The sequence below is a fragment of the Pimephales promelas genome, chromosome 17, assembly GCF_988280905.1.
Source record: "Pimephales promelas chromosome 17, fPimPro1.hap1.1, whole genome shotgun sequence".
Taxonomy (NCBI): Eukaryota; Metazoa; Chordata; class Actinopteri; order Cypriniformes; family Leuciscidae; genus Pimephales; species Pimephales promelas.
The window spans coordinates 6,882,366-6,907,439 of record NC_142785.1 but is presented as its reverse complement, the minus strand read 5'-3'; the positions used below and the strand labels follow the sequence as shown (position 1 = coordinate 6,907,439).

The window sequence follows — 25,074 nt, the reverse complement described above, 5'->3', positions numbered from 1 at the left end:
ACTGCTGTAACAAATATATTGCTCATTGTAAGTTCATCAGTACATTAACTAATGTTAACTAATGATTGTTATTGTAAAGTGTTACCAAAATATCTAGTTTAAAATTTCTGTTTTTTATTTGAATATAGTTTTTGGCAGTGATGGAAAAGCTGAATTTTTAAGCAGCCATTATTACTCCAGTCTTCAGTGACACATGATCCTTTAAAATTATTTGGTGTTCAAGAAATATTTGTTAAAATTATCAATGTTGAAAACAGTTTTCAGGATTCTTTGATCATAAGAACAGCATTTATTTGCAATAAAATTATTCTGAAACCTTACAACTGTCTTTAATGTTACTTTTAATGCATCCTTTTGATTATCCTGAATAATATTAATTTCTTCAAAACAAATTTTATTAAAACTTTTTAATGGTAGTCTACTTGGCACTGAATCTTGGAGGCTGTTACGGCGGTGAAAATGGGGCTTCTGGGAAATGTAGCTGGCTGGACTGCCAAGATGAGTCTAACATTTTCAGTCTTCATACTCACGATTATCAATCGTGAAAAAAAAATCTGAATCTGGATTTATAGTGAGAGTTGTGGACAAATGGAAGTAGTATACAACAATATGACAAACTCACCTCCACTTTCTATTAAAATGTCAAAGAGATCATCCATCTGTTGACTTGTAGCTGTGGGAATCTGTGGGCCGACAAAAAAAATAAAATGACTTCCCAATTCAAGGACAGCACAGAAGAAACAAATGATTAACTAAATTACAGCAGTAAACAATGGAAAAGTACAGTAGTGCCTCTGGTTAACTGCAAACAAAGAGTCTTAAAGGGACAGTTCTCAAGAAATTACCCTTCCCAGCATTAACAGAATGCTTTACAGAACCATAACGTCATACAATAATATGATAACGATAATACGATACGATTAAACATGTCAGATCCTTATACTTTGAAAATTTTTTAGACATATTTGTTCATTTATCTCTTTATCTTAAAGGCATAGTTCACTTTGAAATTAATTTTTTGATGTTTTAGCTTACCTCAAGGTCATCCAAGATGTAGATGTCTCTGTTTCCGCAGTGTTTTCAATTTTGATATTTTTAGGTCAAACCGTTCTTGTCTGTCAGTCATATAATGCAGGTCTATGGTCACCACCTCAAATAGCATGCACAGAGAAGTCCAAATTAAACATGATTTATTGAGAGAGGCAAAAACGATATAAATACTGTTCGTTTTCTCACACAAACCGCTCATTTTGTGTCTTAGGCCATCATTGTGTACTTACATTTACGAGTCATTAAATCATGTTTAATTTGGACTTCTCTGTGCATGCTCTTTGAGGTGGTGACCATAGACCTGCATTATATTACTGATAGACAAGAACGGTTTGACCTAAAAATATCAAAATCGAAAATACTGCGGAAACAAAGACACCTACATCTTGGATGCCCTTGAGGTAGGCTAAAACATATCAAAAATTAATTTGAAAGTGAACTATCCCTTTAAGTATCTTTCCTCTGTCATTTATTCATATCCTCCTATATAATATAAATGGTGAAACAAGACCTCAACTCATCCTCATTTCATTGTGAATGTGACCACGTATTATTTCCTTTCTTTCAAGTAACAGAAAATGAGAGAAATGAGAGCTTAGGTAGAGTGTACATATTGCACTTTTCCATTCCCTGGTCCGTGGAGTGCAAAACAACACCAGTGTGATCCAGCAGAACTGCTAAATCCTGCTTTCACACTTTGACTGGTGCTGAGCCAGAGAGAGACTCACCTAGCGCTTGGCATATGTTCCTGTTCAATATCTTCAAACACATAATGTTTATTTTAGGTTTCAGACATTTAAATACATACAAGTACTAGCACAAAAAAAAAAGAAAAGAAAGTGTACTTTGTAAAATACACACTGATGTCTATGGAAGCAGAAAAACCTTGAAAAACGTTATTTGACCTTGTGTTTTGTTAGAAACATTGTGAAGGCCAATTCATTTCATGTCTTTTGCAAGGAGTGGGTGAATTTACCTGTTGTAAATCTGATTCTATACGTTGAAGTGTAAATTAACATGAGTCTAGTCAACAAGTGTGTGAATATTTTGAATAAAAATTTAAAAAATTAGTAAAACCGATAAATTAAAAGCTATTATAGCGGAGATGTGTCAATTTTATTCATGTCTTAAAGACAGTACAAACCTGATATTTTAAAACAGATCTGTGCATTAGTATGATTATTTATTTATACACTTATTATTCATAAGTATGCAGTATCATAACTACATCTCTTCCGTTTATAACAAACCAGACTGTTTGAAAATCGGTAGAAAATTGAGCAAGTTACGGTGATTTAAAAAGTACATGCACCATTAAAACAATGTTACCAATGAGCGAGCTGCCTGTGACAAGATGGCCGCCAGGTGCTGACGTCGAACCTCCATTGGCCAGCAGCGCGGACGACACATCTAGCCTTTATATACAGTACATATCTATGGCTGAAACAACCAAGTATTCAACACAGTTTGAGTATGAGAATGCTAAGATGTGTAAAAACATCACCTCTGAGACGGCGTGATTCTGTAGGCTGCGGGTCTGTTTGACGGCCTCCTCATACCGGGGCGGCTCTCTGTTCTTGGGCGTCTGGTTGAAAACTGGGGACTGCTGGATGTAGGTCTGTGAATAAAAACATTTAAGGCCGAACAGAACAGCAACACACTAAACAATAAACATCTCAATAAGAGCAGGATGTGCTACCTTGCTTAGCGGCCCATTGATAAGGGCTGCTGGGATGGGGGACGTCTGAGGCGAGATCCTGTTCTCTGGGGAGCTGCTGAGGAAGCTCTGAGGTATCTCCAGGCCTCCTGGGTTCTCACTGGTACCATGCTGGAGACCGGACATCTCGGCGGAGCTCACAGGCAGAGTCTGTGTGAAGATCAAACCAAAAGGAAATAAGCATTCAGAAACACCCACTAGCATCATAGAGAGCATACGCCTGGTTTAGGTTCTTCTGTCCGCTCTTTAAAACCCTCCTATTATCCTTGGGGTCAATTTGACCCCATTCAATGTATATCATCTGTAAAAACATAATTTTATTTTTTTTTTTTTGCTTCAAATTTAATGACTTTTCCTAATTTAATGGGGACAACTCTGTAAACATAAAATTAACCTGCTAATATTTTTTCAAAGTCCTGTACAAATTTTGTAGCATCGGTGTTCCTTGGGGTCAATTTGACCCCAGGCTCTTTTAGATGTATAATAAAACAGAAGAAATATTAAAATTTCACACACATTTGTTTTGGTTGTTATATTGAGGTCATTATAACATGTTATAATTTGAATTTATAATGTTCATTGTAATTTTACATATTCAATATCATTTTCAAAAAACGTCCCTCTGTTTTAGGGCTCTAACCAAACAGAACCATATCTGTAGTATTGCGAGAACTACTAGTAGTTCACATGACATGTGACATAATTCTCAAGATAACTAATAATTCTTTCCTGTGTATTTGGGAGGGGAAAACATGATTTTTTTGTGAGAACTTTGATGTTTCCCGTGCCATGGGGGAGGAGAAAACATATTTTTTGTGAGATTGACCCCAAACATAACTCGTGTTACTATCCTTGATAAAATAAATAGTTTTTCTTTCCAAATGTTATAGATGACAAAAATCTATACTTAGAAATATTATAAAACAAATAAAACACCAGATGTATTTGTACTTTTCCAATTTTAGGTCAAATAAGTAAGATTTTATGTTGATTTGTAAATTTGTCCATAGTCGGGCAATGGGTATTCTGGATGTGTAAGGGGTTAGGTGGAGTTAGGTGGGGTTAGGTGGGGTGGGGAGGGGGGTGGTGGGTGGATTTCAACTTAAAATGTTACTTAAGTAGTCAACAAAGACATAAATTAACTGAGACAAACCTTTGTACAAAAAAATAAACATATTGTGGAGATTTAAATTACTGGGGTCAAATTGACCCCAGAGGGTAAAAAGTGTTATCAGATTTGAGGGTAACAGGAGTAGTTCACTTTTTAAAAAAACTTTTGCTGATAATTTACTCACCCCCACGTCATCCAAGATGTCCACGTCTTTCTTTCTTCAGTCGAAAAGAAATGAAGGTTTTTGATGAAAACATTCCAGGATTTTTCTCCATATAATGGACTTCATTGGGAACCAAATGGGTCCAAATGAGAGTTTCAGTGCAGCTTCAAAGGGCTTTAAACGACACCAGACGATGAATAAGAGTCTTACCTAGGACCCTTCAAGTCATGACTCGAAAAAAGATTTGTTCATTTTGATGAACGAGTTCGAACAGTTGAGTCACGAACGCACATCACTGAACAGAGCAAGGCGAGCATTTGTGCTTATAAAACTTTTTTTTAATTTTTTAAATAAGCGATCGTTTCGCTAGATAAGACCCTTATTCATTGTCTGGTGTCGTTTAAAGCCCTTTGAACAGTTTGCACTGAAACTCTCATTTGGACCTTGTACAGTTTGGTTCCCATTGAAGTCCATTATATGGGGAAAATCCTGGAATGTTTACTTTAAAAACCTAAATTTATTTTTGACTGAAGAAAGAAAGTCATGGATATCTTGGATGACATGGGGGTGAGTAAAGTATCAGCAAAAGTTTTTTTTTTTTTTTAAAGTGAACTACGCTCTTAACCAGAGGCTGCTCGGTAGGTACAAGAACAAGCCACCTCAGGTCACGTTGGCATGAGCTGTCAATAAAAATGTTATCAGCTCATCACAACCAATGATCTCTAGTTACTCTGGTCATCCAGGAATCAGGCCAGGTTCGTTCACTATGCCAAAGGAATGGGCGTCTAGCTGGGAAACCTTAGCATGGTGCACTGTTGCCAGGACAGGCCAATCATAGTAGAGTGAAAGCCTAGAAAGAAATGAGAGCAGTGACTCCCATCTATCTCGCTGATGAATGACTCTGCTGGTCAGACAAAAACTAGATGACCTCAGAGCTCACAGATAATGTTCACTTGTTCTGATTGCTCCTGCTGGCACTGATCCTGTTCTCACTCAGGTTCCACAGTCATTCAATACTCTGTTAAAAAACAAACGCTGCAGTGTGGATAAAAGTTGTGATACATTAGCCAGGCTGATTAATCGGCTGACGTTTGGTAATTCTGAGATCAACATCACTGACAACAGTGTCTGACTTTTCTTTTTTAATTTTTTTTACGGTAAGTGGTTTGAAAATATATCTGCTCAATTATACTGAGTAAATAGAGCAGATTCAACCACATACAATTATGTTCATATAATGCTACATTTTAAAGGGATACTCCACTTTTTTTGGAAATAGGCTCATTTTACCACTCCCCCAGAGTTAAACAGTTGAGTTTTACCGTTTTCAAATCCATTCAGCCGATTTTCTGATATTTAGAAGAATATCAGTAACCAGACAGTTTCTGGTCTCATTGACTTCCATAGTAGGCTGATATTCTTCTAAATATCAGAAAATCGTCTGAATACATTCGAAAACGGTAAAACCCAACTGTTAACTCTGGGGGAGTGGTAAAATGAGCCTATTTCCAAAAAAAAGTGGAGTATCCCTTTAACAATATATAATATAATGGTATCACTTTACTATAAGGTTCATTAGTTAAGATTAGGTAATGTATTAACTGACACAAACTAACAGTTAACAAAACAACTGCTACAATATTTAGCAATCTTTGTAAATGTTAGCTAATACAAATACAGCTGTTCATTGTTAGTTCACAGTGCATCAACTAAAGTTTACAAATACAACCTACGATTTTAATAATTAATAATATTAGTAAAAGTTGAAATTAATATTAACTAAGAAGTGCTATAGAAGTTCTTGTTGATTCTTAGTTCATGTTAACTAAGGTAGTTGACTAAGGTAGACTAATGTTAATGTTGAATGAATGAAGTTACGTAATGTAATGTAATGTTAATGAATAATATAATTTGTGAAATAATTTAAATAACTGCTAATTATTTTTAAATATATTTTAAAATGCAATTTATTCTTCTAATTGAAAAGTTGTGATGCTTAATATTTTTTTTTTTTTGTGGAAACTGTGATACACTTTCAATTTACAAATTATATAATACAAAAAAAAAAAATGAACATTAGATAAAAATAAATAATGGAGGTCTATGGTCACCACCTCAAAGAGCATGCACATTGAAGTCCAAATTAAACATGATTTAACGACTCGTAAATGTAAGTACACATTGATGGTCTAAGACACGAAACGAGCGGTTTGTGTGAGAAAACGAACAGTATTTTTTTATCGTTTTTACCTCGTGTCTTAGGCCATCAATGTGTACTTACATTTACGAGTCATTAAATCATATTTAATCTGGACTTCTCTGTGCATGCTTTTTGAGGTGGTGACCATAGACCTCCATTATATGACTGACAGACAAGAACGGTTTTGACCTAAAAATATCAAAATCATCTTGGATGCCCTTGAGGTAAGCTAAAACATATCCAAAATTAATTTCAAAGTGAACTATCCCTTGAAGGAACATTATTACATTCAATCATGAGACTGACCTGAACTAAGTGGTTGTGACTGAGCATCTGTTGTGATGTAGGACTCTCTGCTTTGGTGGGCTGTCGCTGGGAGGTCTGAATTAGACCTGTGCCTGATGGAGAAACAGCCTGCAAGACTGGCTGCAAAAAAAGACATGGAAATTATATTTAGTATAAAGTATATAACACATAGAAAGCAGTCTGTATGTATTTTGTTACCTGTAGTTTGACATTAGTGTTGGGCAGCTGGATGGTAGTGGTATTGTTCGCCAGGGGCATTGGAAGAAGGATCTGAGTGCCCCCATGAGGAGTGGTCAGCAGAGTCTGGGGCTGCCCTATGACCTGTGGCACCCCTTGGTGGCTGATAATGAACTGACGGAGAGGGGTAGCTGTCACCTGACTGGGGTGGGCTTCCTCGAGCTTCACCAGAGTTGGTGTAGTGTTTGAACTCTGTGTACAGTTGGTAGGGACAGTGTTTTCGGTTTTGACCGATGCCAACATGGTGGTTGGACTGGAAAATGTTTTTACAGGTGGAATGACTTGTCCACTCCTTTTCTCCACCTCTAGCTGCATCTTCAGTTTCTCCACCAGCTTCTGCTCCTGCTCCAGTTTACGCAGCAGTTCCCTGATCTGTCGCTCCTTTTCGTGTAGTCTCCGGTCCTGCTCCTCGGGAACAGGCGCTGCCGTTGTTAAACTGTGGTTTTGGGCCTGCATGGATGTGTCTTCTCTGCGATGAAGCTCTGAAGTACCAGGAGACACAGGCGGAGTGGAGCTCACATTTTCAGGGGGCTGCTGGATGGGGGAGAGGCTTGTAGTGGTGCTGGACACCTCCATAGGTGTGCTGCAGGGCTGCGTGTTAGGTCTTTTGCAGTTGTTGGGTGAAGTAGTGACAGGGTTTTCTTGGAAATGCTTAAGTCGTTCAATAAGGTCCGTTTTTGTTCCTGACACCGGAAGACTACGTAACTTTAATTCCAGTTTCAGCTCTGCCACCTACCAAAATACACCCATTATTATTGAAGTTATCATCCCTGAAAATATTAACTCAATACAGAAAATAAAGTACATTTTGGATTACCAAATATTAGGGGTGTAACGATACTCTCATGTCTGATACTGAACTCGCGATATGATATTAGTGCGATAACAAAAAAAATATACTGTTGATTAAAATGCTAACTTTGATATTACATTGTGGTTTTAAATGAATAGGCTTGGACTTGGTGCTTGTAACCCAAGGACAATGGTGACACCAGAATAACAATATTCATGATTCTGAAGCTGAAAATACAGAGTTGTTTTAGACGAATATGCTATATTTAAATTAATGTTGGCCACTTTTTACTGATAACATAAGACATTTGGCATTATCAGGACCCACAAAATTTTCCCATTGCATTATTATACATTATAATCAACATTATGTATAGCAGTTTAATGTAGTACTGAATTTAATTTTTTCGCACACAGTAATTTTTATTTTGGGGGACTATCCACAATACATTTTGTCACTATCTACGATACGTATTGTTGCATTTTTTGTTGTGCGATATACTATGGCACGATATATTGTGCCTTTATATTGAATGACTTTAATCTCGATATTTAATGAGTTTATTCTCAAGATTATATTTAGACTTTTTTTCGTAATTTAACGACTTTTTTCTCGAAACACAATGACTTTATTCTCGAAATTGGAGTTTATTCTCAAGATTGTATTTCGACTTTTTTCTCGAAATTGAATGAGTTTAATCTTGAAACACAATGACTTTATTCTCGAAATTGAATGAGTTTACTCTCAAGATTGTATTTCGACTTTTTTCTCGAAATTTAACGACTTTTTTCACGAAACACAACGAATTTATTCTCGATATTTAATGAGTTGATTCTCAAAATTGTATTTCGACTTTTTTCTCAAAATTTAACGATTTTTTTCTCGAAACACAACGACTTTGTTCTCGATATTTAATGAGTTTATTCTCAAGATTGTATTTCGACTTTTTTTTCATAATTTACCGACTTTTTTCTCGAAACACAACTTTATTCAAGAAATTGAACGAGTTTATCCTCAAGATTGTATTTAGACTTTTTTTCTCGAAATTTAACGAGTTTTATCTCGAAACACAACTTTATTCTCGAAATTGAATGAGTTTATTCTCAAGATTGTATTTAGACTTTTTTTCTCGAAATTGAACGACTTTTTTCTCTAAACACGACGACTTTATTCTCGATATTTAATGAGTTTATTCTCAAGATTGTATTTCGACTTTTTTCTCGAAATTTAACTACTTTTTTCTCAAAACACAACGACTTTATTCTTAAATTTTAATTAGTTTATTCTCAAGATTGTATTACAACTTTTTTTCTCGAAATTTAACGAGTTTAATCTCGCATTATAATGACTTTAATCTCAAGATGGTTTTATTTTTTTTATTATTGCTTGGCCCTAATCCTCTTCCGTAGCATAAGAGACTTCTTTCAAAAGCATTAAAAAAAACGTACCAACTTCTTTTTTAACAGTAGTGCTTCAGTAGTGCTCTATATTATATAGTTTTTGTGTATAATTAGAATCTCTCGGTACCTTCATCTCTTCCAGGTTGGCTGGTAGTGTGCCAGCCTTGCGGTTGGAAAGGGTGCTATTGGGCCGCACAGGTGTTGCTGTGGGCAGAGACAACACGATTGAGGCAGGAAGGCTGCTGGCGCTGTTAATAGCGACTGTGGCACTGCTGTTTTGGCCCTCTATCACAGGCCTGGCGAGGAGGGAAGCAGATGGGAAAAGAGGGGAGGAACAACACTTAACATCACAGCAGAAACAATTTGTTTCTTTGACCCTAGTTCTCAAAAAAAAAAAAAAATAAACACCACTGAACAATGCAGCAGCAGAAAACAATGACAGTTAAAATAAATCTTGCAAAAGAGATGGAAAAGGAAGCAGAGGAATAACCTCACTGACTTCCTACCATTAATGTAAATCACTAAACAGGATTTGTTATTGGAAAACAGGTAATGGTCCTGGACCTGAGTGCCACCAGCAACAAAAAAGCATAGACATTTTCCATCTAGTACAACCATTATAGTAATGGTTGACAAAACACATCCTGGCTAGCTTGAAAAGCAAAAGATGACCTATGCCAAATGATTTGGATTCACTGATTGGCAAAGCAGTAGATAAGGAACACAACAGAGCCTGACACACAGATTACAGACACACAGAACTTACTTGAGAGGTGCAGGAAGGATGGTCTGGTAGTTGTAGTGCTGCTGTTGCTGTTGGCTCAGGATCTGTAGTTGCAAAAATAGCTGCTGTTGTTGTAGTAATCGAGCATAAGAAGAGTCCATCGGGGCTTGGTCGGGTTCTTGTTTCTGGTCTGGGGGAATGTACTGATGATATTTCAACTTTTTCACACGTGGCTTGGCCTCCTTGCTCTTCTTGCTACGGCTCTTGTCCCCAGGTAGCTTAGGCTGACTCTGCTGTATATTGAACAGAGATTTCCCATTTTGCATTACATCTAAATCAGTGGTTCTCAACCAGGTGGTCCACTAGGGATCCTCAACAAACTTCAAAACGGGCCCTCAAGATGACTTAAAACTCTTTAAAATAAGGCAAAACAACATATTTAAGTGTCTTTAAGTACAATAGACTTGTGTATATATGTTTTGTACTTGAACAGTGTACTTATTTTCCGATGCAAGTACATAGTACTTAAAGCCAATTCATTTAAAGTGGGACCCATATTTTTATCACTAGGTTATTTTTATGAGAAATATGTTTCTTTCTTTCTGAATCAAGGGGGTTTAATACATTTTTGTTGTTTTTCCTTTACTATAAAAGCCAGTTCTTTACTGACCTTTACTAGGGTGGGCCCAGACTTCACATGGGCCACGGTGACCACTTGTGGCATGGGTGCTGGAGGGCTAAATGATTGCTCATTGCTGGAAAAAGGCTTGAAGAAATTTGTTGAAGGGGTGGCGACTGCAGGAAAGTGCTGTGAAAACAACAAATAATGAATCTCAGAATACTGCAAAACTTGAATCACCAAATTCTGTGTTTTTGCATCACGAGCTCCGAGTGTCAAAAGAAGGAGGGAGACCTACCTGTAAAAAGTTATTGGGCACTGGTGAAGACCCCTCAATGATCTGGACCTCCCCAGGTGAGGCTGCAGAACCCTGGGACTCCTGACTTCCTGGCTGCTCGGGTGAAAACGCATCTCCACTGTCCTCATCTACTATTGGTTCCTCTAGAGTTCTGGGGTACTGCATCTGACCATCTACCCAATGGACACAAAGGACAATGTATCATAATTCATACACGTCCAATCTTAGCCTAATTTAATTCCTTAATCACAGTGCGCACTTTCACCAATGATGGCCTCCTTGACGCTGGAGTCCACAGGTAGGATGTTCTTCTCCACCAGGTCCATGGGGCCGGGGCGTTGAGAGATCTTTTCATTTAAGTCATCAGCCAATCGAGCTCTCTTCAGTTTCAGCTGGGTGGCCTGCAGAGAAGGCTCCGCCACAGTCTCTGCCAAACCACCAAAAACCAACGACAATCAGTGCAACAATCACTCAAACCCACACTCGTCCTCAAACACCACAATGGTCAACTCAATCACAGAAGTAAACAAGACAAGTACGGCATCTGGCTGACCCTTCTGAACATTAATTCTTCTTGCTTTTATGGCATTAGGTTGTCCTGATTTTCTCACAAACTTATCTGCATAGTTTGGGGAAATTGGCATTTTCATAATGTACCAAGTTAGGCTCCCTTTATTGGTTTTGTGTTGAATCTGATTTAATAAGAACACCGTGTGCCATAAAATAATGGCAAGACACATTTTGCAAATACTTTTAGTGAATCACACACACACGTATAAAAAAGTATGAGAGAGAGAATGTATTTACCTAAGTAAAACTGTAAACCCTAACGGTTCAAAATAATTAATTGGTTTGAGTAGGACAAACTTAAATTCAACGAATTAGTTGAGTCAAATACATTTTTATGAGTATTTAGCACTTTCTTTTTCTTTCAAGTTCACAGAACTGATATATTTTAAGTAAACTGAACTGTTTCATTGTTTTGAGTTTTATGAAATTATTTATTTTAATTTAGACGAACTTAAAGGATTAGTTCACTTTTGAAAAAACTTTTGCTGATAATTTACTCACCGCCATGTCATCCAAGATGTCCATGTCTTTCTTTTCTCAGTCGAAAAGAAATTTAGGTTTTTGATGAAAACATTCCAGGATTTTTCTCCATATAATGGACTTCAATGGGAACCGGATGGTTCAAGGTCCAAAAGATAGTGTTAATAACAGTTTCAGATGCAGCTTCAAATGTCTTTAAACGACACCAGACGATGAATAAGGGTCTTATCATGCGAAACGATCGGTTATTTCAAAACTTATTCCAAAAATGTAACTTTTCTAAGGACAAATGCTAGCCTTGCTATATTCTCTGAGGCGCGTTTGTAACGTCACGTAATACGTAATTACGTTCAAAAGGTCACGGGCGACGTAGCCGGAAGTACAGAATTAAAAAATCGTCCGACATCGTTGTTTTTCCTTTTAATTCCTTTTTTTGTAAACGGTGTTTGAGCTAGTTTGCACGTTCAACCTATGCGTTCAACTTGTAAACACTGACTCTGTACTTTCGGCTACGTCGCCCGTGACCTTTTGAACGTAATTACGTAATACGTGACGTTGCAAACGCGCCTCACAGAATAGAGCAAGGCTAGCATTCGTCCTTAGAAAAGTTACATTTTTGGAATAAGTTTTGAAATAACCGATCGTTTCGCATGATAAGACCCTTATTCATCGTCTGGTGTCGTTTAAAGACATTTGAAGCTGCATCTGAAACAGTTATTAACTGTCTTTTGGACCTTGAACCATCCGGTTCCCATTGAAGTCCATTATATGGAGAAAAATCCTGGAATGTTTTCATCAAAAACCTAAATTTCTTTTCGACTGAGGAAAGAAAGACATGGACATCTTGGATGACATGGGGGTGAGTAAATTATCAGCAAAAGTTTTTTCAAAAGTGAACTAATCCTTTAAGTTTAACTGAAATGGCTGGGATACTATTTCCCAGCACGCTTTGCCGATGGCACTTGAAAGAGAGTGTAAATGCTAAAATTAAGTGCAAAATAATGTTTTTTTTTTTGTGTAAGAGTAATGTTAAGTGTGAGATTTCGTAGTGATTAATGTTTTGTTACGCTAATTTAGAAGTATTTCTGTTAATCTTGGCTTTAGGATAGTTACCATCATGGTGACAAGTGGTGCATTCAGCTTGATTTGAGAGCAAATTATCCCTTTATATTATTACGTTCATACAGCAAGTGCTTGTAAGTGCTTATAACATACTGTTTCTAATATGTTAGCATTTACTACGTCAGCAGATTAGCTTTTAAAGCTAACTAAGTTTATACTATTGAAAGTGATTTGAGTTCTGCCAACTTATTCGGGTTTACAGTGTACTTCATAGATTTAAGTTATAGTAACTAATTATTAACTTTATTTACCCAAGTTATCTTAACAATAAGTTATTGAGTTACTTGGAAACAAATCAAATATTTTTTTATGCTTAATTTTTTTGAGTTAATAAACTTAAATGATTTAAGGCAATCGGTTTCCTCAAACAGTTTGAGTTGAACAAACTCATCAGGTTTTACAGTATAACATATAACTGAAATATAACCAAATGAATGACTCAAATCAAACTCAATTTAATGGTTTAGGATTCGGAATTGAATCAGAAAATTTGTATTTACAAACAAGCTACAGCTTTGTTTAGAAAAGAATAGATTCAACAACAAAAAAATTCCCAGCGTGCAGATTAGCAGCCCTTAAATGTCTCGTGAATGGAGGATTACCTTGTAAAATGTGCATGCGAACCAACTCGGCCCTTTCTGGGCGGCTGCGTATTTTGTGCTTTAGGAAAGTTTCGGTCTACAGAGAGAAAGGATACAGAGTTTGAGAAAACGAAAACCCCTCTGTAATTCAGGGATCATAAAGTAACCATTATGATAATCTCCTCTGTGCTTTGCAAATAACAAACACATTTACACAAGGCTTAAGCTACTAAATCAACTGTAAGGTTTCACATGTGTCCCATTACTGAGAGCTAGGGAGCCCTCAAGAGGTATCATGGAGGATCAGAGACCCCAGATGGCTGAGGAAAGTGGAGGAGGACTGGGGCTCGGTGCCCTGCTCTTACCCTGGCTCTCTCAAGGCTGCGGATCTGTTCGTGAAACGCCGCAGGGCTCTTCAGGGCTGTAAAGTCACACACACAAGAAGAGAATCAGTCTCATGAGGACACAAGGCCATCACCCACACACTTCAAACAGACATGGCTCTTTCATCTCCCCCAGTTGTTTCGAAATGTTGCAGCGCCTCGTCTCACATATTACTCAGAAAGGAGATGGAGGGCCCACACAGAGATTAGCACGCAGACTACACTGTGCCGTTCAGGTCAGACAGCTTCCGTAATCCCCGCAGAATCTGTGCCTGATATTACACTGAGTTATGAGACAGCATGCAGTGTAATCCAATCAATCAGCTCGGAGATTGCCAGAGAGAGAGAAAAAAAGTGTTTTTAAGCATGAGTGTGAGAGATCTCACACACTGCTCAGTGACTTAGCTGAACGGAAAGGTGGTTATGAGCAATAACAGACTGAGCTGAGGTGAGCGTTTGCAAAAAGACCATGTTTATTGGTCAGCCGTGCCCGATGATAAGCGAGAATAAACAACTGATTCAAAAGGAGATGTGGTGCGAAGAAACAAGAACCCACAGTACCAACTGATTTCCTCTCTTAAACACAAAAGCAGGAAGGTTTGCTCACACCACTTAAAGCATGGTTCGTTTTGTGTAGGGACAGTCAACTTTGGGACACTGTCGAAGATAATAATAATCACAATATGACATATGTAATGTGGGTACAAGGCCATGTTACCATTCAAAAGTTTGGGGTCTGTAAAATCTGCTATTGAAAGTCGCTTAAGGTCACCAAGGCTGAGTTTATTTGATAAAAAAAAATACAGTAAAAAAACGTAACATTGTCAAAAATTATTTACATTTGAAATAACTATTTTCTATTTTGATATATCTTAAAATGTAATTTATTCCTGAAAATGATTCCAGCAAAGCTTAATTTTCACATGATCCTACAGAAATACTTCTAATATGCTGATTTGGATCTGAAGTAACATTGCTTATCACTAAGCAATGTTACTTCATGGAACATTGCTTAGTGATAAAACCATGGAAACCATGACATATCAGGACTATTTATTGAATAGAAAGTACATTATAGATATACATAAACATCTATTATTAATTTCTTTCAAAAAGAAAATTTCACCAACCCTCAACTTTTGAACGTTACGTTTTTTAAGTAAGCATTTTCAAAATTTGACCAGGAGTAGCGTGTCACTTTTAAATCATTTCAAATAAATGTGAAAAGAAAATTCACATTTAAAGGTATAGTTCACTTTGAATTTAATTTTTGGTATGTTTTAGCTTACCTCAAGGGCATCCAAGATGTAGGCGTCTTTGTTTCACAGTAGTTTCAATTTTGACATTTTTAGGTCAGTCATATAATGGAGGTGTATGGTCACCACCTCAAAGAGCATGCACAGAGAAGTCCAAATTAAACCTGATTTAATGACTTGTAAATGTAATCACAAATTGGTGGCCTAAGACACAAAACGAGCGGTTTGTATGAGAAAACGAACAGTATTTATATCGTTTTTACCTCTTGTAAACACAGCCATGTCCAAGTGATCTGAGGGCGCGGGCGCTTTGTGGCTGTGGTTACAAGAGATAAAAACGATATAAATACTGTACATTTTCTCACACAAACCGCTCGTTTCGTGTCTTAGGCCAGCAATGTGTACTTACATTTATGAGTCATTAAATCACGTTTAATCTGGACTTCTCTGTGCATGCTCTTTGAGGTGGTGACCATAGACCTCCATTATTTGACTGACAGACAAGAACGGTTTGACCTAAAAATATCAATATTGAAAACACTGCGGAAACAGAGACACCTACATCTTGGATGCCCTTGAGGTAAACTAAAACATATCAAAAATTAATTTCAAAGTGAACTATCCCTTTAAGACCTGATATACTAAGCGAAATTGAAGAATGAACTGGTGTGATGTCATTTCGAACAAATCAGGCCAAAACAAAGTTCGTTCAGCGTCCATTTCGGGACTTTGTATGCTTTGTATTGTAAAAAATGTATGCTTTTCCGATTAAAAGTGTCCTTTTCAGCTGATGTCATGAGTGCCTCTTACTCCAGTCAGTATGTACAGTAACACCCACTTTTCACAAACCATATAATTCATGATGGAAAAAAGTCCACCATACATTTTTTTCTGATTATAGAGGAAAAATGGGCAGCAAAATGGCATTTCATGGCATAAAACGTTCGCATTTGGACATATTAAGTTAAACAAGTGATATCAGTTTTCATCAAAGGGTGGGTAAATATGAATCATCTTCTCCCTTCTATGGTACACGCAGCAGTTGTAAGATGACAGGGGCTGTACTCACGTGGCATGATGCCCTGATCAACGAGCTGCTCGCGGGTGCGTCTATGCTGTAGCCTCAGCTGGAGAACTGTTGGAGAGAAGCAGAAGCAGTGTTATGTTCTTGACCCAACCTCTAGAACAGGCTTGTCAACACTACACACAGAATGGGAGTTTTCCACCTGATTAGCACTACACACCAGCATAGACAACAAAGGCAAATCTAACCTTTAGCACAACCGAAATCACACACATTTCCGTTCTAGTATTACATAAGAGCAACCATTAAAAAAAAAAAATCTAGACGTTCTTCCTGCCACCAAAACAACAGGCTCTTGAGCGACCTTTTTTTTAAAGGGTACTGCTTGGAAGACTTCCTGGGAAAATTCTCAAGACATTTTTCTTCGCCTTCTTGGCTGAGCCTCCCGGATTTACTTGGCTGATTATAAAAACAGCTCAAATTGGTCAAAAAGGCAACATGATAACGTCTGACATTAATCAAGAATCATGAGCACCATTAGCTGAGGATTTATAAATGTATGACGGCTGGTGCAACACAGCTGCACGTCACACGTGCCCAGAGCTATATAATGATATCATTTCAGTCGAAGATTAAACAATTCTTTGTTGTTGTTAATGTAGTTCTTGTAGCTCAACATGGCACATAGAAACATCATGCACACATACATTATGCATACTGATAAAATATTTACTTTAAGTCTGCCAGTGTCAAATGCATAAATGTAAAAATTATGTTCAGCATGTGAAAATGCACAAACAGAGAGGTTTTGAGGAATTTTTTCACCCACTATGAGTCAGTTGACTCGTAACAAGGTCAGCTGAGGTCGAGCAAACGAAACTCTGGAAGGTGCTGAGGACACATATTTGGCAGTCTATAGTTTTCACTATGAATCTGCAGTTTAACTTTTTGCACCACTTGTGACACCAAAAGGGAACTGTATACAATGACTGTATTAATAGTTATGAATATGTGACTGAGAAAGAATGTTGCATTAAAAAAATGACACTTCAGCTCTGAGAGGAACAATGAAGGAGATACAAAAAAATCATCTAGGTCCCCTTGACTTCACAACATAACATTGCAGCTTTCTAGGTTGGGTTATTATTCCACATGATGAGCAAAACGTCTTACATCATCTTGGTGATGTAAAACATCATTGAAGGGATCTGAAAGGGTGTTGAGATCATACTGTCTTGAGTTTCAGATCCTTTCAAAGTTTTTTTTTAGTTCTGACAGTCAAAGATCAGTGGTTTGAAAACAGTGACAAATTCAAAATTTGGGGTCAGTAAGATTTTGTTTTTTGTTTTTCAAAAGCAATTATTACCAGTACTTTTACCAAACAGTTGATGGACGCCACTGTCTTCCATAGGGTCACACTTTATTTCGATAGTCCACTTTAGTCATTCTACTAACTATAAGTAACTTTGCAACTGCATGTCAACTAAATGTCATTAGAGTATTAGTAGACTGTTAGAGTACGGTTAGGTGTGAGGGTTCGGGTAAGTAGAATAAGTTGACTTGTAATCAGTAGAAAATCTGTTGGGGGACCATCACAATAAAGTGTTAGCAGATATTAAGCAGGCAGTCTACTAATACTGTAATGACAGTTAGTTAACATGATGTAATTGCAAAGTTACTTATAGTTAGTAGAATGTCTAAAGTGGATTATCGAAAATGAAGTGTTACTGGGGGGGAATACTATGTCAATGGGGTCTTTGGCTACTGACATACTTCAAAATATCTTCTTTTGTGTTCAGCAGAAGAAAGAAATTCATTTTAAGCAGCAAACAAATATAATAATAATAATAATAATAATAATACATGTCTCTGGGAAAGAAAGATTTCTGAAGGATCATGTGACACTGAAGACAGGATATAGCTGATACTGCTGCTGAAAATTCAGCTTTGCCATAACAGGAATAAATTACATTTTTAAAATATATAGCTTTTACTGTATTTTTGATCAAATAAATGCAGCCTACGTTAGAATTAAAGACTTATTAAAAAAAATAAACTATATATATATATATATATACTAGGGCTGTCAAATTATTAATTGCATCCAAAATAAAAGTTTGTGTTTACATAATATATGTGTCACAGACAAGAAGGACACAGATGGATGAGGGTAACCAGGTTTATTGACACAGAGGATATGGTAGACAGTAGGTGAGTAGATAATGAATGAAGTTCAGTAATCGATCGGGAAACAGTCTGATGAAGGATATCTTATCTTGAGTAGGGTTGGGAGATGGAGAGCCGAGGCAGCGGACGGATGAGCAGCGGGTGACCGGGGACCAGGAGCGGAGAAGGAGCAGACTGGACGACAGAAAGCAGGTAAGCAGATCTCAAAACCAGGGTTTAGAGTAGCGGGAGTCTGTAGCCGGTGTGTCGACGAGACCAGACGGTGAGTGACTGTGAGGAGTGAGTTTATAAAGGGAGGATGATTGGGACGGTGATTGATGCGGGCAGGTGACGGTGATTAGAAGGCTGGGGAGCTGGAACGAGTGGGCGGAGTGAAGGTGTCTGGTGCTGACGCAGATGGATCCGTGACAGTACCCCCCCCCCACGGCCAGCTCCAGCTGGCAGACGGGACCGACGACGGGGACGACCACGGCCCCGGGGTGCTGGACGATCTGGGTGGGTGGTGTGAAAGTCCTGGAGTAAGGAGGGGTCCAGAATGTCCTCCCGGTTGACCCAACATCTCTCCTCAGCACCGAATCCCTCCCAGTCCACGAGATACTCCAAGCGGCCGCCCCGTCGTCGGGAGTCGAGGATCTCATGGACTCGATAGATGTTATCGTCTTCAGGATCTGCAGGAGGAGGGGGCACCTCCGCAGCACCAGACTCTGGGGAAGAAGGAGAGAGAGGGTTAGTGTAGGGCTTCAGCAAGGAGACGTGGAAGGTGGGTGCGATGCGGTAGTGAGCGGGAAGGACCAGCCGGTAGGTGACGGGGTTGATCTGCCTCTGTATCGCGAAAGGTCCGATGTATCTGGGACTCAGCTTACGACAGGGCTGTCGGAGACGGATGTCCCGGGTGGATAGCCAGACCAGTTGTCCGGGAAGGTAGTGAGGGGTGTCGGACCGGCGTAGGTTGGCCTGGTTCTGGTGTCTCCGAACAGCCCGCTGGAGGTGAGTATGAGCTGAGTCCCAGACTCTCTCGCTCGTCTGGAACCAATGGTGGACTGCTGGGACGTCTGATGGTTCTCCTGACCAGGGGAAGAGTGGAGGTTGGTAGCCGAGTATGCACTGGAATGGGGTGAGTCCGGTGGTGGTTTGACGGAGAGAGTTCTGTGCATACTCGGCCCAGGGCAGGTAACGACTCCAACAGTCCTGATGATCGTGGCAGTATGACCGCAGGTATCTCCCTATCTCCTGGATCTTCCGCTCAGTCTGGCCGTTTGACTGGGGATGATAACCCGAAGTGAGGCTGACGGTCACTCCCAGAAGGTTGAAGAAAGCCCTCCAGACACGGGAGATGAATTGGGGTCCTCGATCGGAGACAACGTCCTCTGGGAGACCGAAGTTCCGGAAAATGTGCTGGAACAGCGCCTCCGCTGTTTCAAAGGCTGTAGGAAGGCCAGGAAGGGGGATCAGCTTGCACGCTTTAGAGAAGCGGTCTACTACTACTAGGATGCAGGTGTGATTGTCAGACACGGGCAGGTCAGTGACGAAGTCCACTCCGAGGTGGGACCAGGGTCGAGTGGGTATGGGAAGAGGGACCAGTTTGCCTTCTGGGAGATGACGGGGAACTTTGGCCATGGCACAGACTGAGCATCCTTTGACGAACCGGGAGACATCCTGGGCCATACCCGGCCACCAGTAGCGCTGTTGGACGAGCGAGAGAGTGGACTGGCTGCCTGGGTGTCCAGAGCCCGGCGAGGAGTGAACTGAGTCCATGAGGGACAGGCGTAAACGAGTTGGGACATAGACCCGTCCCTCTGGACCTCCCGGCGGAGCAGGTTCAAGCTGGGTGGCCTCGGCGATGTGCTCATCCATGCTCCACCTTCCTCTGGTCCATGGTGATACCGTGGGGAGTGATGATGTAGCCGAGGAATTGGATGGTGCTTTGGTGGAATTCACATTTCTCCAGTTTGAGATAGAGTTGATAGTCTCGGAGCCGGGTGAGTACTGTTTGAACGTGATGGATATGAGAGGTCAGGTCGGGGGAGTAGATGAGGATATCGTCGATGTAAATGATGACAAACTGGTTGAGGAGATCGCGGAATATCTCATTCATGAAACCTTGGAAGATGGCGGGTGAGTTGGACAATCCGAAGGGCATCACGAGATATTCGTAGTGCCCCGCGGGGGTGATGAAGGCGGTCTTCCACTCATCACCTTCCCGGATGCGGATGAGGTTGTAGGCACTACGAAGATCTAGCTTGGTGTAAATGGATGCCCCTCGGAGTTGTTCCAGGGCGGCTGGGACCAGAGGAAGAGGATAGCGGAATTTGACAGTAGCTTGATTGAGGGTACGGTAGTCGATGCAGGGGCGCAAGCCTCCATCCTTTTTCCCCACGAAGAAGAAGCTCGAAGCGGCAGGGGACACAGATGGTCGGATGAATCCGTGGTCGAGAGCCTCCTGGATATACTCCCCCATGGCCTTCTGTTCCGGGATGGACAGAGGGTAGATCTTACCCCGCGGTAGGACCGCCCCGGGCAGCAGATCGATCGCGCAGTCCCATGGCCGATGTGGAGGTAGGGTGGTCGCTTGGTGTTCATCGAAGACATCCTGGAACGCCCGGTAGGGAGAAGGAATCTCGGGAGGATGTCCAGCAGGTGGCCTATCCACGGAGGTGGTGGAGAGAGGAACGATCGGAGTGGTGGTATGAGCGGAGGTCCTCGTCACAGATGGCAGGCAGTGATGGAAGCAGTCCTCCCCCCACCGTAGGATCTCGCCGGTGGACCACTGGACATGCGGGGAGTGGGTCTCCAACCAGGGGCGCCCCAGGATGATCTCGGCTGTGGAGCCCTCCAGCACCAGGAAAGAGATCTCCTCCTTATGAAGCCAGCCGATCTCCAGCCCCAGGTCGGGACTGCGATGTCCGACCCGACCGCGCCCCAGAGGTTGACCGAGGATGGTTTGTACTTGCAGTTTGTGGGGAATGGATCGTTGCCTGGTTTGTAGCCGGTTTAAGGTGGACAGAGAGATGAAATTGGCCGCTGATCCGGAGTCGATCAGCGCCTGAACTGAAAGGGAACGGTTCAGATAAGTGAGAGTGGCAGCAGTACATTTCAAGGGGGAAATGGGTAGTGGTAGGTGGACTGTACTCACAGCGGGTCGGGGCGGACGAATGGGGCAGGTGGCGAGCAGGTGACCGGAGGCTCCACAGTATAGGCATAGACCGTTGGTGATGCGCCGATTTCTCTCGGACACTGGCAGTCGCGAGGTACCAATGTCCATCGGCTCTGGTGCTGGAGGACTGTGATGACGGGACGCTGGACGAGGAGGTGGGAGTGCAGGGCTGTCGAGCTGGCAGGCTGTGCGGCGCTGATCAATGCGAATGGATCGCTGGATGATGCTTTCTATTCCCACGGTGTCATCATAGATCGCGAGCTGAAGACGGATGTCTGAATTCAAGCCATGACGGTATGCGGTGATGAGCGCGCTCTCGTTCCACCCGAGAGTGGCGGCGAGGGTGCGGAACTGCAGGGCGTAGGAGGCAACTGACGATCTCCCTTGCCGCAACCGGTACAGCTGGTCTTGCACCGAGATGGAATGTGCAGACTGCGAGAATACCTCGATGAAATGACCGGAGAAAGCAGCAAACGTCCGAGTAACTGGACCTCGATCTTTCCACAGGGCATGAGCCCAATTGAGCGCTCGACCTCGCAGGAGTGAGATGAAGAAGGCGACCTTAGATCGTTCGGTGGGGAAGGCGGATGGATTCATCTCCATGTAGAGCTCGCACTGCAGGAGGAAGCCGCTGCACTCCTCCTCCTCGCCAGAGAAGGGCGCTGGTTGGGCCATGGGACTGGCAGAGGCAGATGGGGAAGAAGTGGTGACGGTGGCCGTGGAGAGTGCTGACGCGCTGGTCCGGGGAATGGTAGGAGAGGGTGGGGTCGGTGTAGCGCTGGTGCTCGGGGTAGGCTGCAGCATGTTGTTGGTTCTGGTCTTCTGTCACAGACTAGAAGGACACAGATGGATGAGGGTAACCAGGTTTATTGACACAGAGGATATGGTAGACAGTAGGTGAGTAGATAATGAATGAAGTTCAGTAATCGATCGGGAAACAGTCTGATGAAGGATATCTTATCTTGAGTAGGGTTGGGAGATGGAGAGCCGAGGCAGCGGACGGATGAGCAGCGGGTGACCGGGGACCAGGAGCGGAGAAGGAGCAGACTGGACGACAGAAAGCAGGTAAGCAGATCTCAAAACCAGGGTTTAGAGTAGCGGGAGTCTGTAGCCGGTGTGTCGACGAGACCAGACGGTGAGTGACTGTGAGGAGTGAGTTTATAAAGGGAGGATGATTGGGACGGTGATTGATGCGGGCAGGTGACGGTGATTAGAAGGCTGGGGAGCTGGAACGAGTGGGCGGAGTGAAGGTGTCTGGTGCTGACGCAGATGGATCCGTGACAATATGTGGGTGCACTGTGTATAATTATTTTATATATATAAATCCACACACATGCATGTATAATTAAGAAAAAATATACAGTATATAAAATATATATTTGATATATAATATAAATTGTATATAAATCTATATACAGTATATACATGAAAATATTTCTTAAATATATACAAGCATGTGTGTGTGTATTTATATATATAAATAACATATTTACGTATAACATATTTATATATAATAACACAGTGCACCCACATATATTATGTACACACAAACTTTTATTTTGGATGCGATTAATCATGATTATATATATATATATATATATATATATATATATATATAAAAAATCCTGATATTGATATTTTTAGCGAGGTTGTTTTATCGGTGTACTGTTCTTTACCTGTTAAAAACCCTCATTAATACATTAAATACATTAATCCTTAATGCAGAAACAGACATTCAGACAGACATCTTGGTTGTCACATCAACGAATGCTGTGTTTTGAGCATTATATGTTTTAGAGCTGGAGTGTCACGTGAACAATTACTAATCTCAAGACTCCTGCAATCCATTTAGCAATTAAGAAATACATCTTATGTAAACAACCACTATGAAATGCATCCAATCAGGCTCAGGTGAACATGAAACCAGCCAAATTATACAGGGCTTCCTTAAAACCTATTAGTCAACTGGTCGATTTCGAAAATATGTAGCTTTACACAGTACATCGTGCCAATCTACGCCGGGTCTAATGCTCAGATGAAGATGCCCTTATCTTGAACAATCTCAACCTTGATTATCCACAGAGAAATTACCATAGTTCTCTCATGAGCAGCTAATCAATTCTAGCTTTAATTTTTGTTCCAACGCTATCATGCTAATTTCCATAAGACCTAAGCTTAAAGCATCATGAAGCCAGTAAAAGCATATGTCCTCAGCAACAGGATGACAACCACCTCTCAGGGTCGAGCAGCAAGCCGCAGAACCTGATATGATGTTTCCTCTGCAGGTGTCGTGAGCCTCCAGTCCTAAGCAGGCCATGCCGTCCGCCCGTCCAGCTGGACGCTCAGAGAATCTCAGCGTGGGCTCCTGACAGCTCCAGGGCTTTGTGAATAAAGCACAAGGACCTCGTTCTTCAGGACCCTCCATTCACTGTTAGTAGCTCCAGCGAAACTGGGGCTCCCTCAGAAAAGACAACATCTCTGCTCCACCAGAAGCAAGGAGGGAGCAGAAAGACCAGACTACTGTAGGTTTAACCCCTCCCTGCCACTAAAAGTTCATATCAAAGTGCACCTCTCTTTTTAAAAAGTTTTATAGACGAACAATTCACTTTCTCTGTAAGGTCAGATGGATCACGAATGCTTTACTTTTAAGATTTGAAACAAAAAAAAAACAAACAAAAAAAACAGTAAGCATCTTGTTTGACAGACAACCAGAGGATGAGTAACTGACACGGGCCATGCTCTGCCAAAGTGGTTTACATTTCCACTGACTGTGACGGTGTGACCTCAGCATAGCTAGAGACCTGTAGGAGCAGCTCTCACGCATGCACACAGCGCTGTCTTGTGACCTTTCACATGTCAATCAAATGTCTGCACCCAAACTAAGAGGGAAAGAAATGTCAGGATTCTGGAGGCTGCTTCTGCGCATGGAGGAATGAGGGTGACGGAATGGAAAAATAGCGTCTCTTTCAACAGGTACAGAAATAAAACGTTATTTAATCACCTGGAAATAGAGGCAAAACTAAACAGGATGTGGCGTGAATCGCCAAAATGAAATAGCGGAATTTAGGAAGGATGTGATTACAACCAATCGGGCAATGCAGACAGGGCCAACTTTTAATCTTCGCAATAAATTCACCAAAAATGGGCACATTAAAAAATAACATTTAGCCAAGAGGGACATCTAAATGGAAATATCTTTTTGTTTTTTGTTTTCGGAATGCCCGCCATTTCCCAGTATCAGATGTGTCAAGAATAAAACGGGCTTCAGAAGCTGATTTGTCTGAGCTGTAGGTAAACCAACACCTTCACCACATGTTTTATTTTCACATTATTACTGATAAAAAGCTGAAGCTATATTATTTTGTATAAATATACACTACAGTTTAAAAGTTTGGGGTCTTCTTTTATTCAGCATCCTTGCTGCATTATATATATATATATATATGAAGAGTTCAGATGCAAAAGCCTCTAAATGCCATTTGAAATTTTCTTCTTTAACCTGTTAACTGTCACCCCCCCTTTTTTGAATAGATATGAAAATGCACATTTCGAACTTAAATGGTTGTAATTCAAGAATGCTTTGGAATATAGACATATGATTGGTCTTGTTTTAAAGAAGACATTTGGCAGATTTTTGTAGAAGTCAAATAAATTAAGAAAGTGAAACAGAAAAAAAGTTATAGAAGTTTGAGTTTATGG

The 25,074-nt window shown here is 40.6% G+C and overlaps 1 protein-coding gene across 1 annotated transcript in view; it reads right to left on the bottom strand.

Annotated features, from left to right (window-relative positions):
- The window catches only part of mrtfba (myocardin related transcription factor Ba), a 45,561-nt gene that overhangs the window by 4,567 nt on the left and 15,920 nt on the right, over positions 1-25,074 (bottom strand). The window contains exons 3-15 of the mRNA XM_039685380.2: positions 16,080-16,145; positions 13,737-13,792; positions 13,393-13,468; positions 10,878-11,045; positions 10,619-10,791; positions 10,372-10,509; positions 9,744-9,994; positions 9,105-9,273; positions 6,746-7,516; positions 6,548-6,667; positions 2,750-2,917; positions 2,555-2,668; positions 623-683 (exon numbers count right to left, since the gene is read on the bottom strand). Coding sequence (XP_039541314.2) covers positions 623-683; positions 2,555-2,668; positions 2,750-2,917; positions 6,548-6,667; positions 6,746-7,516; positions 9,105-9,273; positions 9,744-9,994; positions 10,372-10,509; positions 10,619-10,791; positions 10,878-11,045; positions 13,393-13,468; positions 13,737-13,792; positions 16,080-16,145 — 2,331 coding nt within the window. The remainder of the gene's footprint in view (positions 1-622; positions 684-2,554; positions 2,669-2,749; positions 2,918-6,547; positions 6,668-6,745; positions 7,517-9,104; positions 9,274-9,743; positions 9,995-10,371; positions 10,510-10,618; positions 10,792-10,877; positions 11,046-13,392; positions 13,469-13,736; positions 13,793-16,079; positions 16,146-25,074) is intronic.